Source organism: Lissotriton helveticus, chromosome 9 (genome assembly GCF_964261635.1).
Source record: "Lissotriton helveticus chromosome 9, aLisHel1.1, whole genome shotgun sequence".
Taxonomy (NCBI): Eukaryota; Metazoa; Chordata; class Amphibia; order Caudata; family Salamandridae; genus Lissotriton; species Lissotriton helveticus.
Genome location: NC_136070.1, coordinates 726,590,747 through 726,613,450, shown reverse-complemented (window position 1 = coordinate 726,613,450; position 22,704 = coordinate 726,590,747). Strand labels below are relative to the sequence as shown.

Below are 22,704 nucleotides of genomic sequence, written 5' to 3'. Positions count from 1 at the left end.
GACTTGTGAAATTGTCCATGGTTAATGCACTAATCCAAAAACATACTCTCATCCCACAACATGCATGTGGTGCCACGTATTGTAGCTCTGGCACACTTGGTTGGGAATTCCTCCAGGGCTACCCGCTGTAGAGGGCCATGGCCTCAACTGTTGGATTACTGTAATGCGTGTTCCTATTTACCCCTGGTAATACTGGAATGTAATGCTATGATTATGTGAAGTCGGCATGTACGCCATCCTGTTACATTGCATACTGTGAGATTGTTAAATAAAGAAAAGTTTGATTTTTTTTTATAATTAGGTCAAAGTCTTTGCCACATGATTGTGTCAGTTTAATACTATTAGTCCAATGTTAATTTAGCTGTTCTCTTTGCTTTAAAGTGCAGTAGCCTACTCTTGTGTTAGTGATATCTATTGTAAGTTCAGCATCTATGCGAGTTGATGATGTAGGTAATTTTGTCATCTTAAGAACAGGAGATATTTTAACTTGCTTTTCAGATAAAGATGTTTTAAAGTCCTTGATTGCACATGCTCAGTTCTCCTCTGTCCTTGTTGTTTTTATGGTTTTAAACTTGCTGCCTACTATTTTGACTCTTACCTCTTGTAACTTTTTATGTTTAGGGAAGTAGAAATGGTAGGTTTCTGGTTTTGGAACAGTTACCAGTAATGTATATTGGCTAATAAGTTTTTTAATTCATTTTGAGTGCTTGGAGTCAGTTTTGTTGTCTAATTTCCCCCCCAATTTGTGGAGATTATCACATGTTTGATTGAGTAGTCGGTTCTCGAGGGTCAGGCGTAGGTACTTCAGGCAATGCTTCCTTGAGCAAGCTTTGTAGTTGAGAAGCATGTATTGGAGACCTGCTAGTTCTTCTTGTATTACCTTCCTCGTTCAGTCTGCGATTGGTTGCTATTCAATTCAAGAAAAAAATATATTCAATTATGTATGTATAATCACAAAAGTGCAAACACAGAATATCACGCGAACAGTAGTTAAAAAAGCATGGAATTAAGGCACCTAACTACAGTTTTTAAAAGATCCAGCAGCGTTTCAAACGTATCCCGATTACATCTGTAAAAAACACAATGCAGATCTACATCTATCTTTTAGTATGGATATCATAAAATTTGCAAATGAAGACAATGTGCAGACATTTCTGGTCAGAATAGCTGCCAAAGGGACAAATACACACACTATTGCTACTGTACTGGCCCATTGGAAAGGATAAACGAGAGCGGATAGAACCAATTCTAAATCTATATAAAAAAGCCCCTTCCCAATTTCCACTTGTACATAATAAATAGTGTTCAATACCAGCTATTGTCCGCAGAACAGCTTATTACCTAATCGTAGGTTTGATCAATTAATTGCCTGCTCCGTCTAGGCATCTGTTTTCTAAAAAAAAAAAGGAACACTTAAGCCACGGCATGTCCTTCTTACATATTGAAGAGGTGTTCTCAATTAAATAATTTCTTCCTAAATGACGTTTTTGTATAGCATAACGAGAGGATCTAAACCACTGTCACAGTTAAGACAGTCGACAGTGGTGTTTCGATTCTGAAAACCATAACAACAGAGGGGCAAGCTTGATGTGGGTCATCATTGTAATGAAGCCACAGTTCCTCGTGGCAAAGGAAATTCTGACTACTTGGTGGAAAAGAGCAGGCAACAGCAAAATAGATTTTCTTCTCTCTGTCTAACCCCAAACTCCAGTCATATATGCTATTGGGACACACGTTGTGTTCTGTATCTTTCAAGCAGGGGTGCTGTGGGTTTGCCTCCTAACTTGGAAGGCAGATTAAACAGCTCACCCACTTATTTTAGTGAGTTCTTGTCCTTTAACTGCCAGGTTGGAACACCATGAATTGGTAGAATCAAAAACTACTCCGAAATACAAGAAATAAAACGCCTACTCGAGCTTGCTACCTTTAATAGAGAAGGTTCGCATACTCGTACTATTGGAGCCACATGCCATGATTTGGGATTTTGCAAAATTGGTCTTTAAATCCCGGTCCGACCTAAAAAGGGTGAAAGATCCCACCAAGGCTTTCAAACCTTTCGGGATACTGCAAACTAAAAGAATGGCATAATCTATGTATAGAGTGCGGGGATAGGGCCAGAGTTCATCATGGACATGTCCTGGCCAAAATTAACTAAAACTTGTTTTGTTTGTTAGGTCGTTCAGAGTAGTCTCTGCTCGAGACCTTTTGCTGCCCGTATTTGGGAATGTAGACACGAGAGGGGCACGAGCGCAGATTTCACCTCGTGGGCGCGCACGGCGCCGTGCCCCTCTCGTGCCTCATATTCCCGTGCGCAAACACACTCACACAGCCACACTCACGCATGCGCACATACACAGCCACACGCATACACAGGCACACACACACTGCATACACACACACGCACCCCCCCTTAAACAGATCCCCGCACACACATACAGACACACGCACAGACACACGCGCGTACACCCCCCACCCCCCACTCACGGGCTCTCGCGCACACATACACACGCGCACAGACACACACACATATCCCCCATCCACACACCGTGCTCTTTTGTCACGTCGCCTCGCTGTGCTCTACAGGCTCCGCACTCCTCTGGTGTTTTCTTCGGTGCATCACCATACGCGGGGCTTCCCTCACGCTTGTTTCTTCTTCTGGTCTACTACGGCGCTGACGTCAGTACGCCCAGGGCGCGTGCACGGGCGCGGCCGAGTTTGATTTGGGGACAGTCGCAGAATCGAAAGCACAGACTTTCAGTGAGTGTTTTTTTAAATGTATTTATTTAAATCGATTGTTATGACTAGTTATAAAGTGCCAACATGCCCAGAGCGAGCCAAAGCGCTTCGCATTATCGACATGAAAACGCGTTTACAAAAATAACATAATTAGGGTGCATAAAACACAGTTAAAACAAAATCAAGACAGAGTAGAAATACGCGTAACATTACTTACACAAATGCAATAAAAAGCGGCGAGTACGTAAGCAACATACAAATAAAACTCCAAAAGCACATCTACAAGTATGCCCTGCACATGTGTGTATACAAAGGATTCGGAAAGGAAGTGGTTAATTTGGCTCCGGTCAGCGCCTAAATGAAACAGCCCCCTCTCGGTCCACGTGGAGCTGTACAACACCGCTGACCGCGAGACGCCACGCCCACCCCGACACCTCACTAGAGGGCGCTGGAGGCTTCCATAGAACAATATTTTAGCAAAAGTTCCCCCAGAGCTACCTGATGCGCCGGTAAAGTGGCGCAAGTTTGGGAGGAAGAGTGGTACTTACAGCGCGTGCAGCAGCGTCCGTATGTCTGTACCTCAGCGCCCGTGTGCAGGAGGACGCGGAGTCCAGCGCGGCAGAACTTCTGCGAAACCCGAGCCCCTGCCCCGCGGCGAAGAGGCGTTCATTGGGCCCGGCTGGGCAGAACCTGCGGTTAACTCTTTCAGAGCTGGCGGGGACCCGAGCAGGCTTTTCCACACGTGTGCAGTGCAGCCCCTTTACAGCTTATCAAAAGTTTGCACCAGCGCAAATAAGGTTTAAACGCTTATGGTGTGTGTTTTTCTTTTTAATTCATAGAATTCACAATTTTTATAAGAATTTTGAAGTTCTTGCACAAGAAAGTCAGGTGCTCGCGCTCCATGATATGGCCACTGACTCAGAGTCGGCTGGTATTTACGAGGCCACGTGCCACTGACTAAGGTACCCCTGGCCACCATCCAGCGCAGCTGGCTTGGTTGCAAAAGACCTATTGTGGGCTTTCCAAGAGCTTGCAGTATCTTCCGGCCTGTCCACGTTCTACCATTGGTTGTTTTTATTGGGCGAGGCTGGGTGTGGTAGTTCCCTACACTGCTCTTGCTGACTGCAGTGATATCTTAGCACTTTTAAGCAGCAAGGGTATGCTGCAGTCAAAGTAATACGAAATGACGTCAACTTTGGGGAATGGCTTAAAATATAATTTTAACTCGTAGTTTCTGTGCCTTGTTCCCTTTTGTTCTCATCTTCATCTCCCCCATGGTTACTCCTTTCCCAGGTCTATCTCCATTGCTCTGCCTTCCACCTCTCATGCCTCTCTCCCAAACTCATCTTCTCCCTTTCTATACTCAACTCTCTCCCTTTCTATAATCTCAGACTCCCTCTCCTGCTTCTCTCTCTTGCTTCGCTCTTGGGCTCTCTGTCCGTACTTCTCGCCCCTGATACACTCTGTCTCCCTCTCCATGCTTCTGTCCCCTGCTGCATTCTCAGGCTCCCTGTCCGTGCATCTCACCCTTGCTTCACTCTTGGGCTCCCTCTCCGTGCTTCTCTTCCTTGCTGCACTCTCTGCTCCCTCTCTGTGCTTCTCTCCCCCTGCTGCACTCTCGTGCTCTCTAGAGATGTGGCCTAATGACCAGAGCTGCCATCTAAGTCACGTAAATACAAAACATGTTGCATTCCAAATGCTATAGGTGTCACATTCGCGAAAGTTATAACTATTGGCATTGTAAATTACAAAGCTATCCATTTAGCTATTTTAAAAACCAACACATAAATAGAATATTTGTCATTTACAAGACCAATAGCTCTAACTTTTCTAATGCGAGACCTATTGCATTTCCAATGCTTGTTGAAATAAGGAATTAATTCATTTCAGTACAGTGTGCAACTCTGGCAGACACTGGGCTCTAATTTAAGTATGCAAGCGCTCGCCAAAAGGATCAAATTCAACCCTTGTAGCCAAATTGGAATGTAGGTCAGACAGAGGGCTTCCAAACCTATCTCAATTAAAAGCTGCTGACTTAGTCTGATTAACTCGTCAAAAGCACAAGAAAGGTCGATGATAGCCAGGTACATTGGCAACACTGGGCTATAGTGTATTTGTGAATAATAGGATGAAGATTCAGTCATTGGTCCATTGACCCTAGTTCGTCCCTGAACCCATATAGGGAGTAACATAGGATGTTATGTTCATTCACCCAACTCACGATTCAATTATATAAAAATCTTCCAATTACTTTGACGATGGATTTAATAAGAGAGATCGGTCTTTAGCAGTGTGGTTCAAGTCGGTTGCCTTCTTTAAAGATTGGGACGATTATAGAGGCAGACCTAGAACATGGCAATTGGGAGTTGCATATGCTGGTAAAGACATTAGTAGGAAGTTGTGCCTAAAGGTTGATGTTACACTTAAATAACACTCCAGCCAGCCCTAGAACCATACTTACTGGGCTCTTCCTTAAAGCAGAGATTACCTTTCGGTAATCAAAAAATGAAACTTTTACTTTCAAGAGAGCGATTAAAATGACGAGTTAGAGTTCATGGAGATATATTTCCACCAATTTAGGCTAGACTTCCGGTCCAGGGAATTCATGGCTTGGCAGTTCAAGCTGGACTGTTCCCATGAGGCCCAGGGTAAGACTGATTTGCATATGGCCATGTCTGAACTGGGGTGGTGGAGTGAGCTAAAGAATGGTGATGGATTAAACCCAGATCAGTTGACTGGGGGCGAGTGTTTGATTTGCTCAAATGCTCCGTCCATCATCCTCTTTGGTATCGTCATCATGACATTTAGGACTGTTCACATTTCATACCAGTTGATTGTTTTATCCGATTTGTTAAGCGGGTTGATTGAACATAGTTCATTGAATTGTATGATTCCTTTCTCTTCCAGTACTCTGTTTATTGATTATCTAGCATAATTGCTAGTAAATCCTCGCCTGGGATATGGCATTGTATTCATTCTTGTGATCCGTTTTTGCAAACTGCTTCAATACAGTAAGTCTTGTCATTAAATATACTTATTTGGCTCAAGTCCTGGATTACTGAAGTCCTTAATGGTGACGTAGAATTAGAAAGAAACTCCAATATTATTCTAAAACACATCATAGGATTATTTGAGTTGGTGTAAACTAAACATTGTTTGCTTTGCTTGTTTGGTTCATTGGTTCGTATACTTTCTGCATTCAAAACATTTGGATAGCTTTAATTTCTGATGCTTCACTGTGCTTATGGATTTCTTAGTTTGTTAAACGAAGAGTTTACGTCCTTTGCCTCCACTATTCTGCTTGATCTTGTTCTGTTGCTATTAGATTGCCTTCTTAAAGCTTTTGAGTTAAAGGGTGTGTTTATAATCCTGTAAACACAATTTGCTATTGCCCAGCAGGATTGTGTATGGAGAAGTGTGGCTCAGGGGTTAGAGGCGGCAGACCCGGAATCTGAGATCGGTCCTGGACCAGGGTTCAATTCCCCGCCCCGGCGGGTCTTGGGCTAAAAATTCCACGGACTCAATAATTCTCACCCCGGTGCCTCCTCGACTCACGGGTTCACACTCTGCGACTCTGGGCAACAGCTTGCTTAATCTCCACAACGGCCCCTCGTGGCGGGATGCCTGACTTTCACCTTGTGGATACCCTGCTATCTCACAGGGGAATATCAGGAAGGGTTCCCTAAGCAAGCGCCGGGACACCTGCTTTGCGGGTAGCTGTGCGCTATATAAGCTCAACTACATTTACATTTACATTTACATGTCTTTATTGTAAAAGTACCAAATTTAACTTCGTTGAGATGTGACATGTTGGTTTGTAGGGCATATCTTTCACTATAACACAACCTTTGTTTTTAATTTACGTTCCTTGTTTGCCTTCTAGCATTTGTTCGCCAGTTTTGTTAATTTCGTAATGTTTGTAAGACTCATTGTACATTTGATAGATGGAGCTATATCTGCACTTAGGAGTGTCGAGCTCTCGCCTTTTAGAGAAATATGTAATATAACAGACTTGAAGATATGGAATGCAGGTATATTTCTGTCCAATTATAATTGCAAGATTGTATACACTTATTTGCGTTAATGATGTTGGGTCTGTAATTCTGTCCTTATGTTAATGGTCTTCGTTGCTTTTTTTTCTCATCGGTTGAGTTAACTAATATAAATAGATCGATTGGGTATGCTGCTGTCTATATTTTTTGCATTCTTCATGAATGCTTTCTTAACCTGGGCCAAATAGCGGAAGGTCTGGGCCAAGTCATTAAGTGGTGATGTGGTTGTTTGCTATGTTTCTATCGTCGCTCCCCCAATTACATATTCCTGTGGGCAGCTAACTTTTGGTTGATCGATTGCTTGCAATCTAGTCCAGTCTTTCTCAGTTTCTCTCTACAGAAAGCTCTCCTCCAATTCCTATAGTCCTCCACTAAAGCAGGCAGAAAACATGTGGTCCTTGAGGGCCATCAATATCTCCACAAGCACAGATCTTAGCATCAAAACTGAATGTTGTAGGTCGAGTTCAAGTTCCACTGCAGTCTTCAGAAGGACCTCAAGCTACATGAGATCCAACTACACTGTTTGCTCATCCCAGGGACATAGAGACTATAGGACCACATTTCTTTTTATTCGCTAGTCCCTATTTTCCTCCACCCTCATACCATGCATGGCAGCAGCCGACTCCTCAGCCGAGTCAAGACATGAGAAGTCGTGATGAAGACGACATGTAGGGACATAGACCAAGATGGCAAAGTGGTCTCGGATCGTGGGTCCTAACATTTGAGATAAGGTCGGGGCTGCAGGGGCATGAGCTTGTCCAACTGCTTCCACAGCTCCCTGCACAATGTGAGTAACGTGAACACAAAATGCTGGTCCTTTTCTGTCACAAAAGACCCAGTAAGCAGTAAGTACCACTTTTCCACTGCATAACAACTGCAGATCAATACATTGGCGTGGCAGTTCAAATGTACTAAAAAGTGCATGATGGAAACTCAACCTAAGAACCACAGGAGGAAATGAGATCTCCTCGTGTTATGTCTTTTATTCCCCTTCAGGTAAATTCCACAAAAGGTGGAAGAATTTTACACCTTTGAGCTTCTGTTTGGGCATCTTGCTTGCGTTCTCTGACTTTGATCAGGGAGGGCAAGGAAGGTACCTATGAGTCCACAAGCCACGATGTGGTAGACTAAGTTCTGGGCTTCAGAAAATTGAAAGATAAGCTAATGAATAAGGCAACCAAGTACCTTCAGGCTGGCCAAGAGCTGAGGAAGTGATACGACTAGAAGCCAATGCTGACTGGGTACCAAAAGAGTAAGGAGGGTTTTGTGCTCAAGCCAACTTGCACTTAAACTTTGGACAAATGGAGGAGCCCTGCAACATGGTCAGGAAGATTTATTATTTTAACTACCTAGTTGACCCAGGCACCACTTGAGAATTCAATAAGATGTTCTACATTATCCGGCTGAAGCCGTACCTCAGGATAAACCACATTATAATGGCAATGGCAGAGCATGTCGAGGGGGAGGTTGGGTCCCTCACAAACCTGTTGCTCAGTGATGAGGAAGGAGTACATTGTAAACATAATGGCGATGGCAGAAGATGTTGGAAGACAGTGGGCCCCTCACAGACCTGTTGCACAGTGATTAGGAACACTGCTCAGTAACTGGAGTACAACTTGCCCCTTACTTGACTCCTAAACAAAAGATGGAATGCAGAGAGGGTTTGGGTCGGCTTGCCCACCTCTTCTTGCTCATCCCAGGGTTAACTCTATTCTGTGTCCGACATGGATACTTGGTGTAGTTTACCTGTGAAAAGCAAACTATATATGTTATTAGACCATTTCCAGGAGTTCATCAAAGGAGAGGGGGCCACGATGCTGGACCTGGATTGAGTGTTCCTGTTGTCCATGGGCTTGCCCGGTAGTACTAATTACCAACCAAGGGTCAACAGACTTTTGCTTTTGCGTTAACTGTCAATCCCTGAACACCATCACAAAGAAGGATGCTCATCCTGTCCCCATGACGATACGCTGGTTGATAGGCTGGGTGCAGACAAGTACTTTCGTACTTTTGACTTAATGAGAGGCTGCTGGCAAATTGCACTGGCAGCTAATGCTAAGAAGAAGACTGATTCTCCACCCCATTAGACCACTATCAGTTTAAGGTTATATGCCCTTTCTAAGTCTACTTTGAGCACTCTGACCTAGTGGAGTTCTGTGTGGGTTACTTGGACAGCGTGGCTGTCTTCAGCAGTTAATGGAAGAACCATCTAAAGCACATGAAGCAGATGTTGGTGAGGATACAGGGAGCCACACTGACTATAAATGCTACACAGTGCCAGGTGGGTCAGACCTTGGTAGTCTATCTTGGGCATCATGAGGGCAATGGAAAGATTTGCACATACAATCTGTAATGTATTGGGAGGTTTGCACAACTCAGACTTATGGGAAGGACTTTCTCAGGCCTCACTGGTTAGTACAGGAACTGTGCAGCTAACTATGTAACTATAGTTGACCCTTTGACTGCCCTGATATTCAAGAAGCAGCCTAGTAATGTGATGTGGAGAAGTGTCAGGAGGCCTTTAATGACTAGATAGAAGGCCATACTATGCAATATACTAGTCCTAAAGGGTGTGGACTATAGTCAACCTCTCAATGTGTGTATCAATGTTTTTGAAAAAGCGGGGGGGGGTATGCTTGCCCAGCTCGGTGCGAAGGGTAGTGAGCATCCAATTGCCTTTTTCAGGCAAAGACTGCTGTCCAGGGCATTACTGGGCTGCCATTGAAAAACTGCTTTGCCATAGTGTGGGCCCTCCAGAGGGTCAGTTTTTACGTGTTTGGCACTAGATTTGTGGTATAGATGTATCACAAGGCACTCAAGTAGTTGGTGGCTATGAATAGAAAAAACCTAAGTTGCTGTGTTGGTCAATCTCATTGCAGGAATTGGACTTTACTTTGGAGCACAAGGCAGGGTTAAAGCACATGACTTAAGATGGGCTTTCCCACCAGTATACCCAATCTGATGACTGATCTTCTCCAATAACATAAGTCCTGTACCATTCAGATATGGTTGGGGGTGTCTGTTGGGGGGGATAAAGGTCCCCAGCATGGCTCTGGCATGTGGGTCCCAATGTCTTGAATTCATCACGGCAAGCTGTAGCTTTATGGCAATAGCCTTAAAAAATATGATATATGAATTTGGGTCTAGGGACCCATTCCCCGGGGCCAGGTATTTTTAAAATGGGGAAGGGGACCCCCTCCCCTGGATGATTATGGCTCCGGGACCCCATACTCCGGGGCCTGCCTTTTTGTTTTTTCTTTTTTGTTATAATTTGTTTTAATATAGGAAGGGCGGCTGTGTGGTCTCCCTTCCCTGGGCGGGTTTTGGCTCTGGGGCCTAGCCACAATACTGGGTGCCCTGGTCCCACCAGGGGCATCTAGTTTCTCACGTTGAGGACAGTGGGGAAGCCTGAAGGCCCCCGTGTCCTGCTGGAGCCGCCATTGCTTTTGGATGGAGGGAGCTGCTAAACATGCAGCTTCCTCTGCCCAAAAGCAATTCTGCTCTGCTTCGTGCAAGCGAAAGCATGTGTACGATGCGGAGCAGAGTCAAGCCAAGACATAGCAAACTGCCATGTCCTGGGGATGGGTACCCCAGGGCATTGCAGGACCGGCCCTGGGGGGTGATGGTCCCCCAGGGCCATCTATGGCCTTTGTTCTAATATGCCCCCAGGCAGGTGGTGTTCCTTGGGGTTGCACGGCCCCCCGCATCAATTATAATTAAAGCCCAGTTGAGGTGGCAGTCCTCGGGCGGTGGGTGGGGATCGATGCAGCCCCCCGCATCAATTACAATTAAAGCCCCCAGGTATGTGCGGCCGCCTGGGCTACAGGAGGGGTCCATGCGCCCCCGGCATTTTGTAAACAATAAGCCCCGTGGAGGTGGCGATCCCTGTGGCTGCAAGGGTCTGAAAGCCCCCCATAGACACAAAAAAAAAGAAGCCCCATGGAGGTGGTGGTCCCTGGGGCTGCAAGGGTCTGAAAGCCCCCCCATAGACAAAAAAAGAAGCCCCATGGAGGTGGTGGTCTCCGGGCATATTAAGCTCCAGGAGGGGGGGTCCGCATGCCTTACTCTCCATTAGCTGCATAATGCCCCTTGGGCTGGCTTACCCAGAGGCCAATAATTACCGAATCACAGGAGCCCACACATTTTTTTTCTACTTTTCATCCGGATCCACAGATGCCACCGAAAAACTTTTCTAAATGTTTTTTTGGGCTCTGCGGGGTCCAAATAAAAAAAATAGTACATGAATTCCATGTTAATATTAACTTGATTTTATTTTGAATTAGTTTTACGTCTGGTATTTAATTAACATTAACTGTTTTGCTGTTAATTGCTTAACCTATTTAATCTCTCATATATTTATGTATATTTAGAAATTTATATTAAAAATATTAAATACATTTAAACTTTATTTATATGACTCTGCAATTTAAAAGATTCCCTATGTAAAGGTAAGAAGACTTACTTGAGATATAATAACTCCGAATGTAAGGCTGCCACGGTAAAGGAAGCTTACTGTGTAGAGTATAGTGTGTGTAGTTGTGTGCCAGGATCATATGTGATACTGATGATCATAGAGAAACTACCATTCATTAGTATTTGATATATTCAAGTTGTATCTAAGATAGGAAGCTGTGGGGGAGGCAAGAATTGAAGGAACCTCCCCAGGACATTACAGGAATCCTTTGTAGTTGGTCAGACTGAGGACTGTATTTGCGTAGTGAAGAAGTCAAAGATGCAAACTCACCTGACTGCTAGCAATATACCTTTCATCATAAAATCTTTATTTCGGTGAAGATACCATAAAAGCGCAGATTTGCACTTAACAAGATTTGTACATAAAAATTAAAATGCACAATACTCGTAAAATTTAGATCAATAGATAAAATGCAATTAAAAACTGTGCAAAATTGTTTGAATATATAAAATAAACAAGACAGAGAAAAATTGATCTTTCGTCTCATGGGCCAGACTTAACCCTGATTAGTTAAAACTCTACGAATGCGCCACATAGCAACCAAAAAATGCGAGACAGTAAAAACAAATTGTCCGGCGGCGTCAGTTTTCAATACTCTAAACGCATTCACACATTGCCTGAAACCAAGGTTTTTGCACAGCGGGATAAGCCAGTATTTCCTCGGTATTTGGTAGGCAGGGCAGAAAAAGAATACATGTGACTCCGTTTCACTAACATATTCACAAAAAGGGCAATTATTCGGGGCAGACATTGTCCAAAATACCTATTGCACAGTGACTCCACTGCTGGTACTGTGCTACTTATGCTACCCTTACTATCAATAAGCCAGGGTGTCCACTGTGAACCTCAACCAACTTCTGCTGGACTGAAGAGAAAGACATGTGAGGAGTCCTGCTTGGTGATGAGTACTTTGTTTCCCCCATTGGGAGTACGCAACGGCAAATCACAGACTCAGCCTCCACACACCAGGACCAAAGGGCAAGAGGTACTGCTTCACTGTGACTCCAAACGTGGGTAAGAAATAACAATCATCTACTCGAGTAACACAGGGGCTCCTTTTTATTTTTTATTTTAAAGAGTTTTATATAGCGCTGGCTAGACCCGAAGGTATCAGAGCGCTTTACATGAGAATCAACAATGTAACAGAACAAATTCAACACTTACACAATACATAAAAAAATAAGTAATTCAATTAGGAGGGGAGAGAAAGGAGAAAGAAGTAGTGGAGGGGGCAGGGGAGGTGAGAGAGGGAGGATAAGGGAAGACACAATAAGGAGAGACGAAAAGAAGTCTGTCTAAAGACCGACTGGGTAGGTGACGACCAAGGAGGGAGTCCACGGCCCATCTCCCCTACAGCTAAACCAGGTAGCTCCATCAGGCATCAGGCAAAAAAGTTCAGTCTCAATACATTGAGAGAGGAGAGACGGAGAGACATAGCCAGAGGGAGGATGCGGGAGGAGACGACAGGAGAGACGAAGGGAAGTGCAACAAAGTGGTTCAACAATATAACAGAAAAAGATTGACAATTAACATTACATCAAACAATCTGCAGTACATTAGGAGAGGAGAGAAAGGAGAGAGAAAAGTAGTGGGGGGGGTAAGGGAGGTGAGAAAGTGAGGATAAGGGAAGAGACAATAAGGAGAGACAAAAAGAAGTCTGTCTGAAGACCGACTGGGTAGGTGACGACCAAGGAGGGAATCCACGGCCCATCTCCCCTATAGCTAAACCATGTAGCTCCATCGGGCATCAGACAAAATAGTTCAGTCTCAATACATTGAGAGAGGAGAGGAGAGACATAACTAGAGGGAGGATGCAGGAGTAGATGACAGGAGAGATGAAGGGAAGTGCAACAATGTGGTTCAACAATATAACAGAAAAAGATCGACAATTACACATTACATCAAACAATCAGCAATACAATAGGAGAGGAGAGTAAGGAGAGAGAGAAGTAGTGGGGGGGGGGTAGGGGAGGTGAGAAAGTGAGGATAAGGGAAGAGACAACCGTAGAAACGAAAGGAAGTCTGTCTAAAGACCGACTGGGTAGGTGACGACCAAGAAGGGAATCCATGGCCCATCTCCCCTATAGCTAAACAAGGTAGCTCCATCGGGCGTCAGACAAAATAGTTCGGTCTCAAGTGTTGAGGGAATAGGTTCACTGAGAAACAGGGTAGGGACAAGGGGCAGGGGCAGATGAAGGCAGAGGATAGAAGCTGGAAAGAGTAGGAGGGGAGAGGGTTGGTGGAAGGGAGAGGGGGAAGATAATGTCCAATTGAGGGGAATGGACCAAAGATATTTACCTTTTAAGAGCTGTATCCAGTCAGTATACATTCCTGTAGTACTAAATAAACAGCAGTGCGCCTATTTCAATGCCTTCTAATGATTACGTAGAGTGATTGTATTGCTTGTTGGTGTCAAGGTACTTCCCTTTTTCAAACCAAAGTACTGGTTGAACTGGGATTTATTGGGTAGTAAGCATTATATAAATATTACAGTACAGTACAGCTGTTATCAGATGTTTGAGTGGTGAGTCTCTAACCCCACACCGCCTCCCTAAGTAAGCCTCTGACAGCTTGACTTTTCTACCCTGAGGGCCCAGTGCTAAAGGGGCGTAGTTAGTGTTCAGTGTTGGGCCAAATCGTTGGGTTAAGTCCCAGTGCACCAGTGGTAAACTGCTTGGGTTGACATAATCCCAGCCCATAAAACTCTGATCACCCTAGGTCTCCTGAAATATGTACCACACATATAATTAGTTGCCTTTGGTTTACCCCTTGGTCATCACTGGATGGTTTGCTTGCTTATTTCAGTTCCTTGCTCCTGATTCTATGTTTTCCCTCCCTATTCTTGAATTCCTCCCACCCGGCTGAGAAATTGTGTCTCAGCCTTTGGTAAACAGTATCCTTCCACTGCTGATATCAGGGAACTGTTTCCTTTTTAAGCACTTGAGGGCTCCTAAGCTGGTTCTGCTGCCATCAACAACTCCTATTCAAAGATATCCCATTCCAAGCACAAACTCAGTGCAACCCCTGACACCTATTGCCTGCAGTGGTAATCGTTGAGTGTGCAGTCAGCCAGGATGGCGCTCAGCTGGTTGTAGATGCACAAGAGGCTTCTTCTGGGTTGGATAAGAGTGCCGTGGTGCGGGTGGCCTAAGGATGTTTTATACATCCCTTCCCCGATTGGTTAAGCAGCCTCTCCTTCAACTGACAACACAGAAGGGCTTTTTCCACAGTATAAGAGACCGCCAAATATTGCCTTGCCATTGCATAATAAAATAAAGGGCTGGATTTTCAGAGCTTGGGAAGATGTGGAACATTCACCACTTCCAGATTTCTCCTGATGATATTCTCTTTGGAAGGCTCCTAGGAGGTTATTCCACATAACATACACTCTCAACCCAAAGACTGCTCCCCTACTAATTCAGCAGACAAAAAGGTAGACAGTGTTTTAACAAAGTCCTTCTCGGTAACTAATCTGATTCTGGGAGCTGATACTTATTCTATTTATGCTTCTCAATCTCTCTTGAGAGATTTCCAGTGTTTAGTGATGGTGATCTAGGAGGGTACCAATTGTTTTGATCTCCTCGTGTGGATGAAGTAGAAAGCTAAGCTTTTGGCTGATGTCTCTTGGGACATTTTAAGATCTACTGCTGTTGCGATGGGTGCTTTGGCGCTACCGAGAAGAAATCTGTGAATGAGGTAATGGAAGGAAGGCTCATCAGAAAAGTCTGCTTAGTTGAAGATCCCTTATGAGGATGTGAAGCTTTTTGAAGTATAACTAGTTTAGCAGAAAAATGTATTCCATCTGTGGGTTTTTAACATCATCAGGATCACCTGTCTTATAGACTTCAATGTCTGTCCTCTAATTTCAGAGTCATCTTTACTCCCATTCCCAGGGATCTAATGAAGCGCCAAGCCCTTTGGGAAGGGATTCAGACACTGTGGAACAAGTGAGCAATAATTCCTGTTTCTTCAGAAGAGGTCGGAAGGGGTACATTTTTATTACTCTTTGTGAGAGGGACGGGCGGAAAAAGAATCGAGGAGGTCTTATGCGTGGATCAATGATGGCTTTAATGTATCAAGTATTAACACAAAGTATAAGGTCAGGGTTGTGTAGTGATCTTCTTTCTTCTCTCTTCTGGTCTTTCCCTCCAGGTGGGCGGTGGTAGCGTCCCCGGGTGCCGAGGGGAAAGTAAAGATGGAATGCAGTAAGTGGAGGAGTGTGGCTCACTGATTAGAGCGGCAGACCTTGATGCAGAGGTCTGGCCCGGGACCAGGGTTCAATTCCCGACGCGGCAGGATCCTGAACCCAAAATGTCCACGGACTCGATAATTCTCGCCTCGGTGCCTATTCTAATCATGGGGTCCCACGCTGCAACTCTGGGCAATAGTTGCTTAATCTCCACTACGGCGGCCCACCCGCTGCGGGATGCCTGGCTTTCACCCTGGGGATACCCAGTAGGGGTTATCTCTCAGGGAAAAGCCAGGACGGGTTCCCCAGGCAAGCGCCTTGATGCCTTCGGGTGATACGTGCGCTATATAAGTCGCAATACATACATACATACAAGTATATGTGGCCATTTGATCATACACTGAAGAAAGGGAACAAAAGGGCCGTCACCAGAACATTAGTACTGGGATATTGTCTTTCATCCCCATGTGCGCATAGTATATTTACAAACCCTTTTGGATGAGTGACATGGGTTCTTGCTTCTGGGGACAAACCCGGGCTATGTGACCAAAACCCCCACAGTTGTAACAAAGGGGTCCTGGCTGGGGAGGTATTTTAACAGGTATCGGCACAGGATTGGCACCGGAGTTGACATAGGCAGCGCCGAGTCGACCTCCGCACCACGTACTCCCTAGGAGAATGGGGCGGGTTCAGAGCCGTTCGGCTAAGGACCGAAAAGGCACCAGGTCGGCTTCACACGAGGCAGCCGCCTGCGTAGAGGACAGAGAGGGAATCGGGAAAGCACCCCAGGCCCCGGCCTCCACCTGTGGCACCGCCAGGACCGGGGAGGAAAGCCTTCAGCGCCAAAAGGGAGCCGTCTCGGCCTCTTGCGAGGCAGCCTCCTACTCAGAGGACCGAGGGGGACTCTGGGAAGAGCCCTGAGTCCCGGCGATCTCCTGTGATGCCACAGGGAGCCCCGTAGGGATTTGTGGCGAGGCAGGGACGCCCTGGGTCGAAGAGGGGAGCCCCACAGGACCGCACCTCGAAGATACCACCCTCATACAACCTGAGGCCGAACCCGCCAGCACTGGGGTCGAAGCCACCGGCAACTCCGCAGAAGGCCCCGCGTGAGGCAAGGGATGCGCAGACGTCTCAGGAGGAGGTGCGCTGATCTACGGCACCATGTGCCGATGGTCGGGAGTCGGCCTTGTTTATTCTCCGTGCAGCCTTGGATGTTGCTGATGCTCTCGGCCGTGCTATGGCCAGTTCTGTGGCTCTCCGACGCCATGCTTGGTTGAGAGATGGTGTTTTTCCTGAGAATATTAGGGAGCGTCTGGTTGACCTGCCCTTTGATGGGGTTCTTTTGTTTAACACCCACGCGGACTCCGCCATTCAATGTTTCCTTGCGGGGCTCCGTCCTCCTCCCCCTCCGTAAGCTTAGCTTGATGGGAGGCGTTATCCCACCTTCTTCCTGGAATCTGGTGTTTTAAGTGGCCCGTCTGTATGTTCTGTGTGGTTTGACGTGCCTTCGGGGTCCCTAGGTTGGCCCCTCTCTCCGGTTGGCTGCTAGTTCAGCCCCTTTAGCAATTGTGTATTTATTGGCTGATTGATAAGCCGTCCGTGGTTCTAACCCCAGGTTCTTATGTTCTTGTTCTCTGATGCAGGATTTTTTCCCTAAGAGTGGTTCCCATGTTTTTTCTTTGGGACGTGCCTTACCCTAAGTGGGGTCCTTGTAGCTATTGTATAGCTCTGTCCTACGCTGGGAGGGTGTGGACTCCCCTTGAGGGTTTCTTGCCTTTCCTAGCATTACTGTATACCGCTGGTGCAATTTCTTTGATCTTGTCTGGGTGTAGCTTGTGCTGCTCCAGGTTCTGTCCTTTTCAGTGTCCGCTGCACCACTGGACCGGCTTTGGTATGCCATCTGTGGCGTTGTGCTGTGGTGTTTCCACCCTTTTTTGTCTGGCGTTTCAGCCTGGTCTTCTGTCTGGTGTTCCAGGGGGTTTGAATTTTCCTGTGTTCTGGTGGACGGCCCTGTCCGTCCTACGTGATTCTCCTCCTCTCATCTGGCTAGTCCCACTTCTTTTCGTGAGTCGGTTTTGTCTGGAATGACCTCCCTTTTGGGGGTTATTCTGGATTTCCTTGGCCTTTGCCTTCATCTTGCGCTCGACTTTGTTTGGGTGCCCGGCTTCATGGCACTTGCCGGCTGTGCACGCCTGCTCTTCTGGCCCACAGCCGGGGGCCTTGGCGTGTGCCCTTGTGCCCTTGCCTTTTGTTCTGCTGGAGCCTTGCAAGGCTATGTCTTTCTTCTCTTGCCTTTCTTGACTGTGGATCTGTTCCTACCTTGTCCACTGACCCGAGGCTGAGGCTGGTTCAGCTGTCCCCTTCACTTGTGTGTTCTCCTGTGGAGGGCATTGCCCCATTTCTACCTCTTCTCCTTAGAGTTTGGAGTAACTCTTTTCTCCCTCTGTACTCCTCGGCCGTTGTCTGCCCCTCCGGGGCTTTCTGGTGGAGATCCCTGGTACCTTGGTTGGACTGGGGGTGTCCTGGCCCCACCGCCTAGTCCTTGCTTCCTTCTGCTTGGTGGGGGCTGGGCCATCTTCTTGATCTCATTGCACATCCCCTGCTGGGGCTCTGTGTTTTTTCCTGGCCCTCCTCCCGTTCTGGGTAGGGCTAGGGTATCTATTCTACGTTAAGGAATCTGAGGCTAGTTGTCTCTAGCAGATGTACTAGCTGCGGATTCCTTCATGACCCGCCCTTCTTCCCCATTCTTCGAGGACCTTCAGCTTATTCTTATGCACTCGCCTGCCTCCGGGTGGGTTTTGTCTTCGGCGAGTGCCCTCTTTCCCTTCCTTCCTAGTATGATGCTCGTTCTGTTTGTTTGATTCACTCCTTCCTTTCCGGTGATTGGTTGGGTGGCCCATGGGTACTCCTGCGTCCCTGCACCCTGGTCTTCCAGTGTGGGGCCTGCTCATGCCCTTTTTCATTGCTTCCTCTTTTGACTCCTCTGCAGTCCTCTGAGTTGGGGTCTCTTGGTTGTGCCTCGACCCTTTGTTCTTTACAGAGAACGCGCCTCTCCTTGTTGGTGTGGTCGTGGGGTAATTTACCGTTACTCATCTGTCTCAGACTTGTTGCCCTTCACTGTTGTGGTTTATGATTGCAGACTCTTCATCTGCTATAATTTTCCTCACATGTTTTTCTGCCTCCAGGAAGGATGTCGCCTTAGCTTGCAAGGTTGCTCCTCAGAGCGGTGCTCTGCTCTTTCCCTGCTATGGCTTTCAGAACCTTAGTGCCTAGCACTTTTCCAAATGGTGCTGTTCCTCTCCTTTTGTTCCTTTTTCTATTTTCACTGCTTTTTCGCACACTGTTCACATACTCTCCACAGTTTTGTTTGTGATGGCTCTGCGTTGTGGCCCCGAAAAGTTCTCAGAAGAAAACTGATGTCAGCGCGCCGGGGCTTATGTGACCTCGCTGGCGTCAAGCCTGCGGACGCCGTCAGGATGGAGTCACGTGGTACCGCCCCCGGCGTGCAGAGATGCTGTGGCAAAGAAAATTTTCCTGATCCAATCTCACGCCTGGGGATAATTATACGTTAAGGAATCCGCGGCTAGAATCGTCTCTACCAGATACACCGCTGCCAAAGGTAAGTAATTTGTACCTTAACAAACAATGATTTAATTGACAATTGAACAAAGCAGCAATTAAAGCCAGGATACCCGTTATAAGAGCAGACAATACAGGATAAAATGGCAGGCACAAATCAGCATTTTGGATAAAGGACAAGTGCGTTATGACAGTCATTTTAGCACCGGAAAAAAGAGCACTGTGCAAAAGGCAATGAAAGAATCCCAAGGTTGCTTCAGATGTCCTCTCCAGGCAGTTCGCAGAGAGCATTTATACATGACAATAAAAGAAATGACTTTAGATTGCTTCAGAAGCTGTCCCTGAGTGCTCCGCAAAAGTACGGTTTTAGAGTCTACAAGCAAGCAGAGAGTCCTAATGCGAGCAGCGCATAGCGAGTATGCCAGGAGTGATGTGCCACTCGTTTATGACACGCTGTTCAGTGTGCAAAGAACAATGGAGAAATATCCAAAGGTTGCAGCACATGAGAAGAATGATAGGAGTATTGCAACGTTTGTTTTTTACACAAAGAAGAAAAGTGCAACAAGCTGAAAAAGGAATGTCCCAAGGTTGCCTCGGACCTAATACCCGAACATGCTGTAAAGTGCCATTTGCAGAAACAATTAAGAATTATCCTCTGTTTGCTTCAGGTACATCGGAGCACTCCGCAGAAACATCTTCTAGGACACATTCCGTTATTAAATGACAGAGGTAATGAATAGCCCAAGGTTGCTTCAAGTGTTGCCTCCAATCATACTGCTGCAGTTTGTTGAAAGAGATTGAGTATAATTCAAAGGTGCTAGTGCAAGCTGCAAATTGCCCCAAGGTTAATTAGCAGATATGCAGAATTATATCACACACAAATCTGCTTGGGGTCAAGCAAATATTCCACTAAGGCTGAGCAGTCTGTGGTATCATTTTCAACGATACATGGCTGGTGGGTTTTGAACTCAATTGCAGATAGCATAAGTAGGGTCATTCCATTATCACAGTAATTTTGCCTCAATTCCCTGGTGTTTGCTCAGATTTGTCAGATGTGGGGACAGCCGATAATAGGCGTTTTTGCTTCTCCTCAGAGCTCTCTTTTGAAAGCTCTTTTGTGCAAGAGCTAAGGAGAAGGCGGTTGGGGAGTGGATGATCTATCTTGCCCTTGGCCAAAAGCGCTTCTTTGTGCCTTCTAACTTTTCCGCTGATATCCAAGTTCTTGATCATAGTAAGAGGGGAGAAAGCATCAGTGATTCTGATTGCTCCGGCCTTGTACCTGCTTGTGTTAATATCCCCTCCTGATATCAATGAGGATCTGTCAGAAGATGAAACTTTCAATCTCCCATTCTCTATTAGCTTTCCCTCTTCTGTATCACAACACCTTTGTGAGACCCAGACTAACGGCTTGGAAGTTGAGAAGGTACGATTAAGAAATAGGTTCTCTCTGATCTACTTGCTTCTACCGTGCAGGATGCTAGGGTAATGTCCACCCTAAAATGTTACTCCAAATATGAGATTTTCTGCAGCAAATGGTTTACTTCAAATCAATGTAACCCTCAGGAAGTGGATTTCGTCCAAATCCTTTTTCTGCAGGATGGGTTTGTCAGCGCACAAACTCGTCTTAAATAAACATGCCAAATGCACACCAATGACTACGACCGGAAGAGGTATAGTCCCTATACAGACTTTGATGTTCCCCATTTGGAACCATCTCTAATGCAAGTAGGATGAATTTCAATATCAGAATGGTGGCCATCTCAGTATGAATAACAAACACGGGTAAAAGTTGAAAAGTTTATAAAAAGATTAATAGATACAATTCATGAAATATGCCATCGATACATTTAACAGCAGAGCATGCAAATCATAAGCATAAAGAACTTAGTAAAGTTCTATGGGAAATTCAGCATAGATTTGTCTCAAAAGAATGGGAATTGGGGTGGGGGGATGTTTCCGGAGTACAGACAAAGGTGCATCCCTTCATAGGACTTAAGACAATGGTTTTCATATTTTACTACACAAGCACATGGTTCTCATGATATGCTCCAATGAGGAACAAGCAAGAAGAAATACTTTACTACAGAATACATTAGAAAATTCTCTTAAGTCGTTCTCACAGTTTATTCAAGCATTATAATTGAAACATTGTACAAGCGATAGCCTGGGACATCCTTGGTTAGGTACAGTGTGGTGTGAAGTCTCTAAGTGCACTCTCCATTTATTAGTGTAAAGCTCACAATTCTTTATTTAGGATAAGAAGCAACAATACTAATTATGTGGTGTTTTGCAATATAAATTCAAGGTGGATGACAGAGTAACACAGCTGATGTTCGTGTAAGCTTTGTTCTAATGTATTTAAAACAAAGAAAGGAAAAACAGCTCTCACAGGTTTCAGTTAAGACTTGGTGTCAACACTGAAGATAAAGTAGGCAGCCATAAGTGTATTTAGGAGTTCATATGGAAGTCTTTCTGATGAGGAGAGTTTAGTTCAGCGGTTATTGAAGGGATTTAATGATATTAATCCTCCAGAGAAAGATTTGCTTCCTTCCTGGGATCTTCTTTTGGTTCTGGGTGCTCATAAAGATACTCGGTTTGAGCCACCTTAGCTAGTAGCAATGAAGATGGGAGCATTACTTCCCTCCTGCCCTGTTATTTCCAGGCTGACTTATTTGTTGGTGTCCGATGCTTGATATGAAAACTGGATGTGGAAGCTGGAGAAGGGACCTTTTATTTTCAAAATGATGTGTGTTGACTTCTGATGTCTGTTGAGAAAGTTCCTCCTCTAATATCGTAATTAAAAAAAAATGAAAATCTTTATTCGGATGCAATGAATAGCCATAAAAGCACAAGTCCACAATCTCATCATTATCACAGTATATGAGTCAGATAAAAAGGGGGGAACAGTTCAAAATCATAATTCATATTAATCACCTTCAACAAATACTTCATGCGATTCATCATAGTTAAAAATACAGTATATAAAGAACTCCACAAGATGTATCTACGATATGCACAAGTAAATTTTGCAAAGAATATAATTCAAAAGGTGCACATGGAGTGGCGGGCACGTACTACCGCTTTCAGAAAGGATCTGACTTGGAAGGTTAGCTCCTCATCTTCCAGAGTAACAATGTGCCCATATGCTACCTTGTAATTGATCAGAGGTACAGTCTTAAAAAATGGCATCAAAAACTGTTTAGTGTGTTTTAAATAAAAACTACAAAAGAATAAAAAGTGCAACATTGTTCGTTTACATTGAGCATTACAGGGGCATGAAAATTGAGTGAGATTGGAATTGAACCCCAATGAGAAACAGAGCAAAAATTTCACAGTATCAACCCTAAAAAGCAGACCCCTCTCCCATCGGCCACTTGATCTTAAGAGGTAACTACAGGGTAGATGGGAGGTGTTCTCAATTATCATATATCTAGCTACTGAGGGTTTCTGTACCTCTGTTTCAAATCTAGTTTTGCTGTATACCGCATAGAGTGCCTGCTGTAGACTTTTTTTTGCTTATGCCATCTGAGTCGGTTGGATTTAAAAATATCCTCTCAAGATTTACACTAATCAAACTCTTCCTGACGGCAGCAAGCCAGTGTATTTCCCTTCCTTAATCGCAGCCAAGACAATCTGGTATTATTTCCCTTGTTAGCTGCGCCGCAGAATTCTTC

General features: G+C 45.2%; 1 protein-coding gene across 1 annotated transcript in view; it reads right to left on the bottom strand.

The window, feature by feature from the left end:
* Positions 1 to 20,050: 20,050 nt before the first annotated feature.
* LOC144783266 (uncharacterized) overlaps positions 20,051 to 22,704 on the bottom strand; it is a 131,600-nt gene continuing 128,946 nt past the window's right edge. Inside the window, exon 5 of the mRNA XM_078662332.1 lies at positions 20,051 to 20,331. Coding sequence (XP_078518458.1) covers positions 20,051 to 20,331 — 281 coding nt within the window. The remainder of the gene's footprint in view (positions 20,332 to 22,704) is intronic.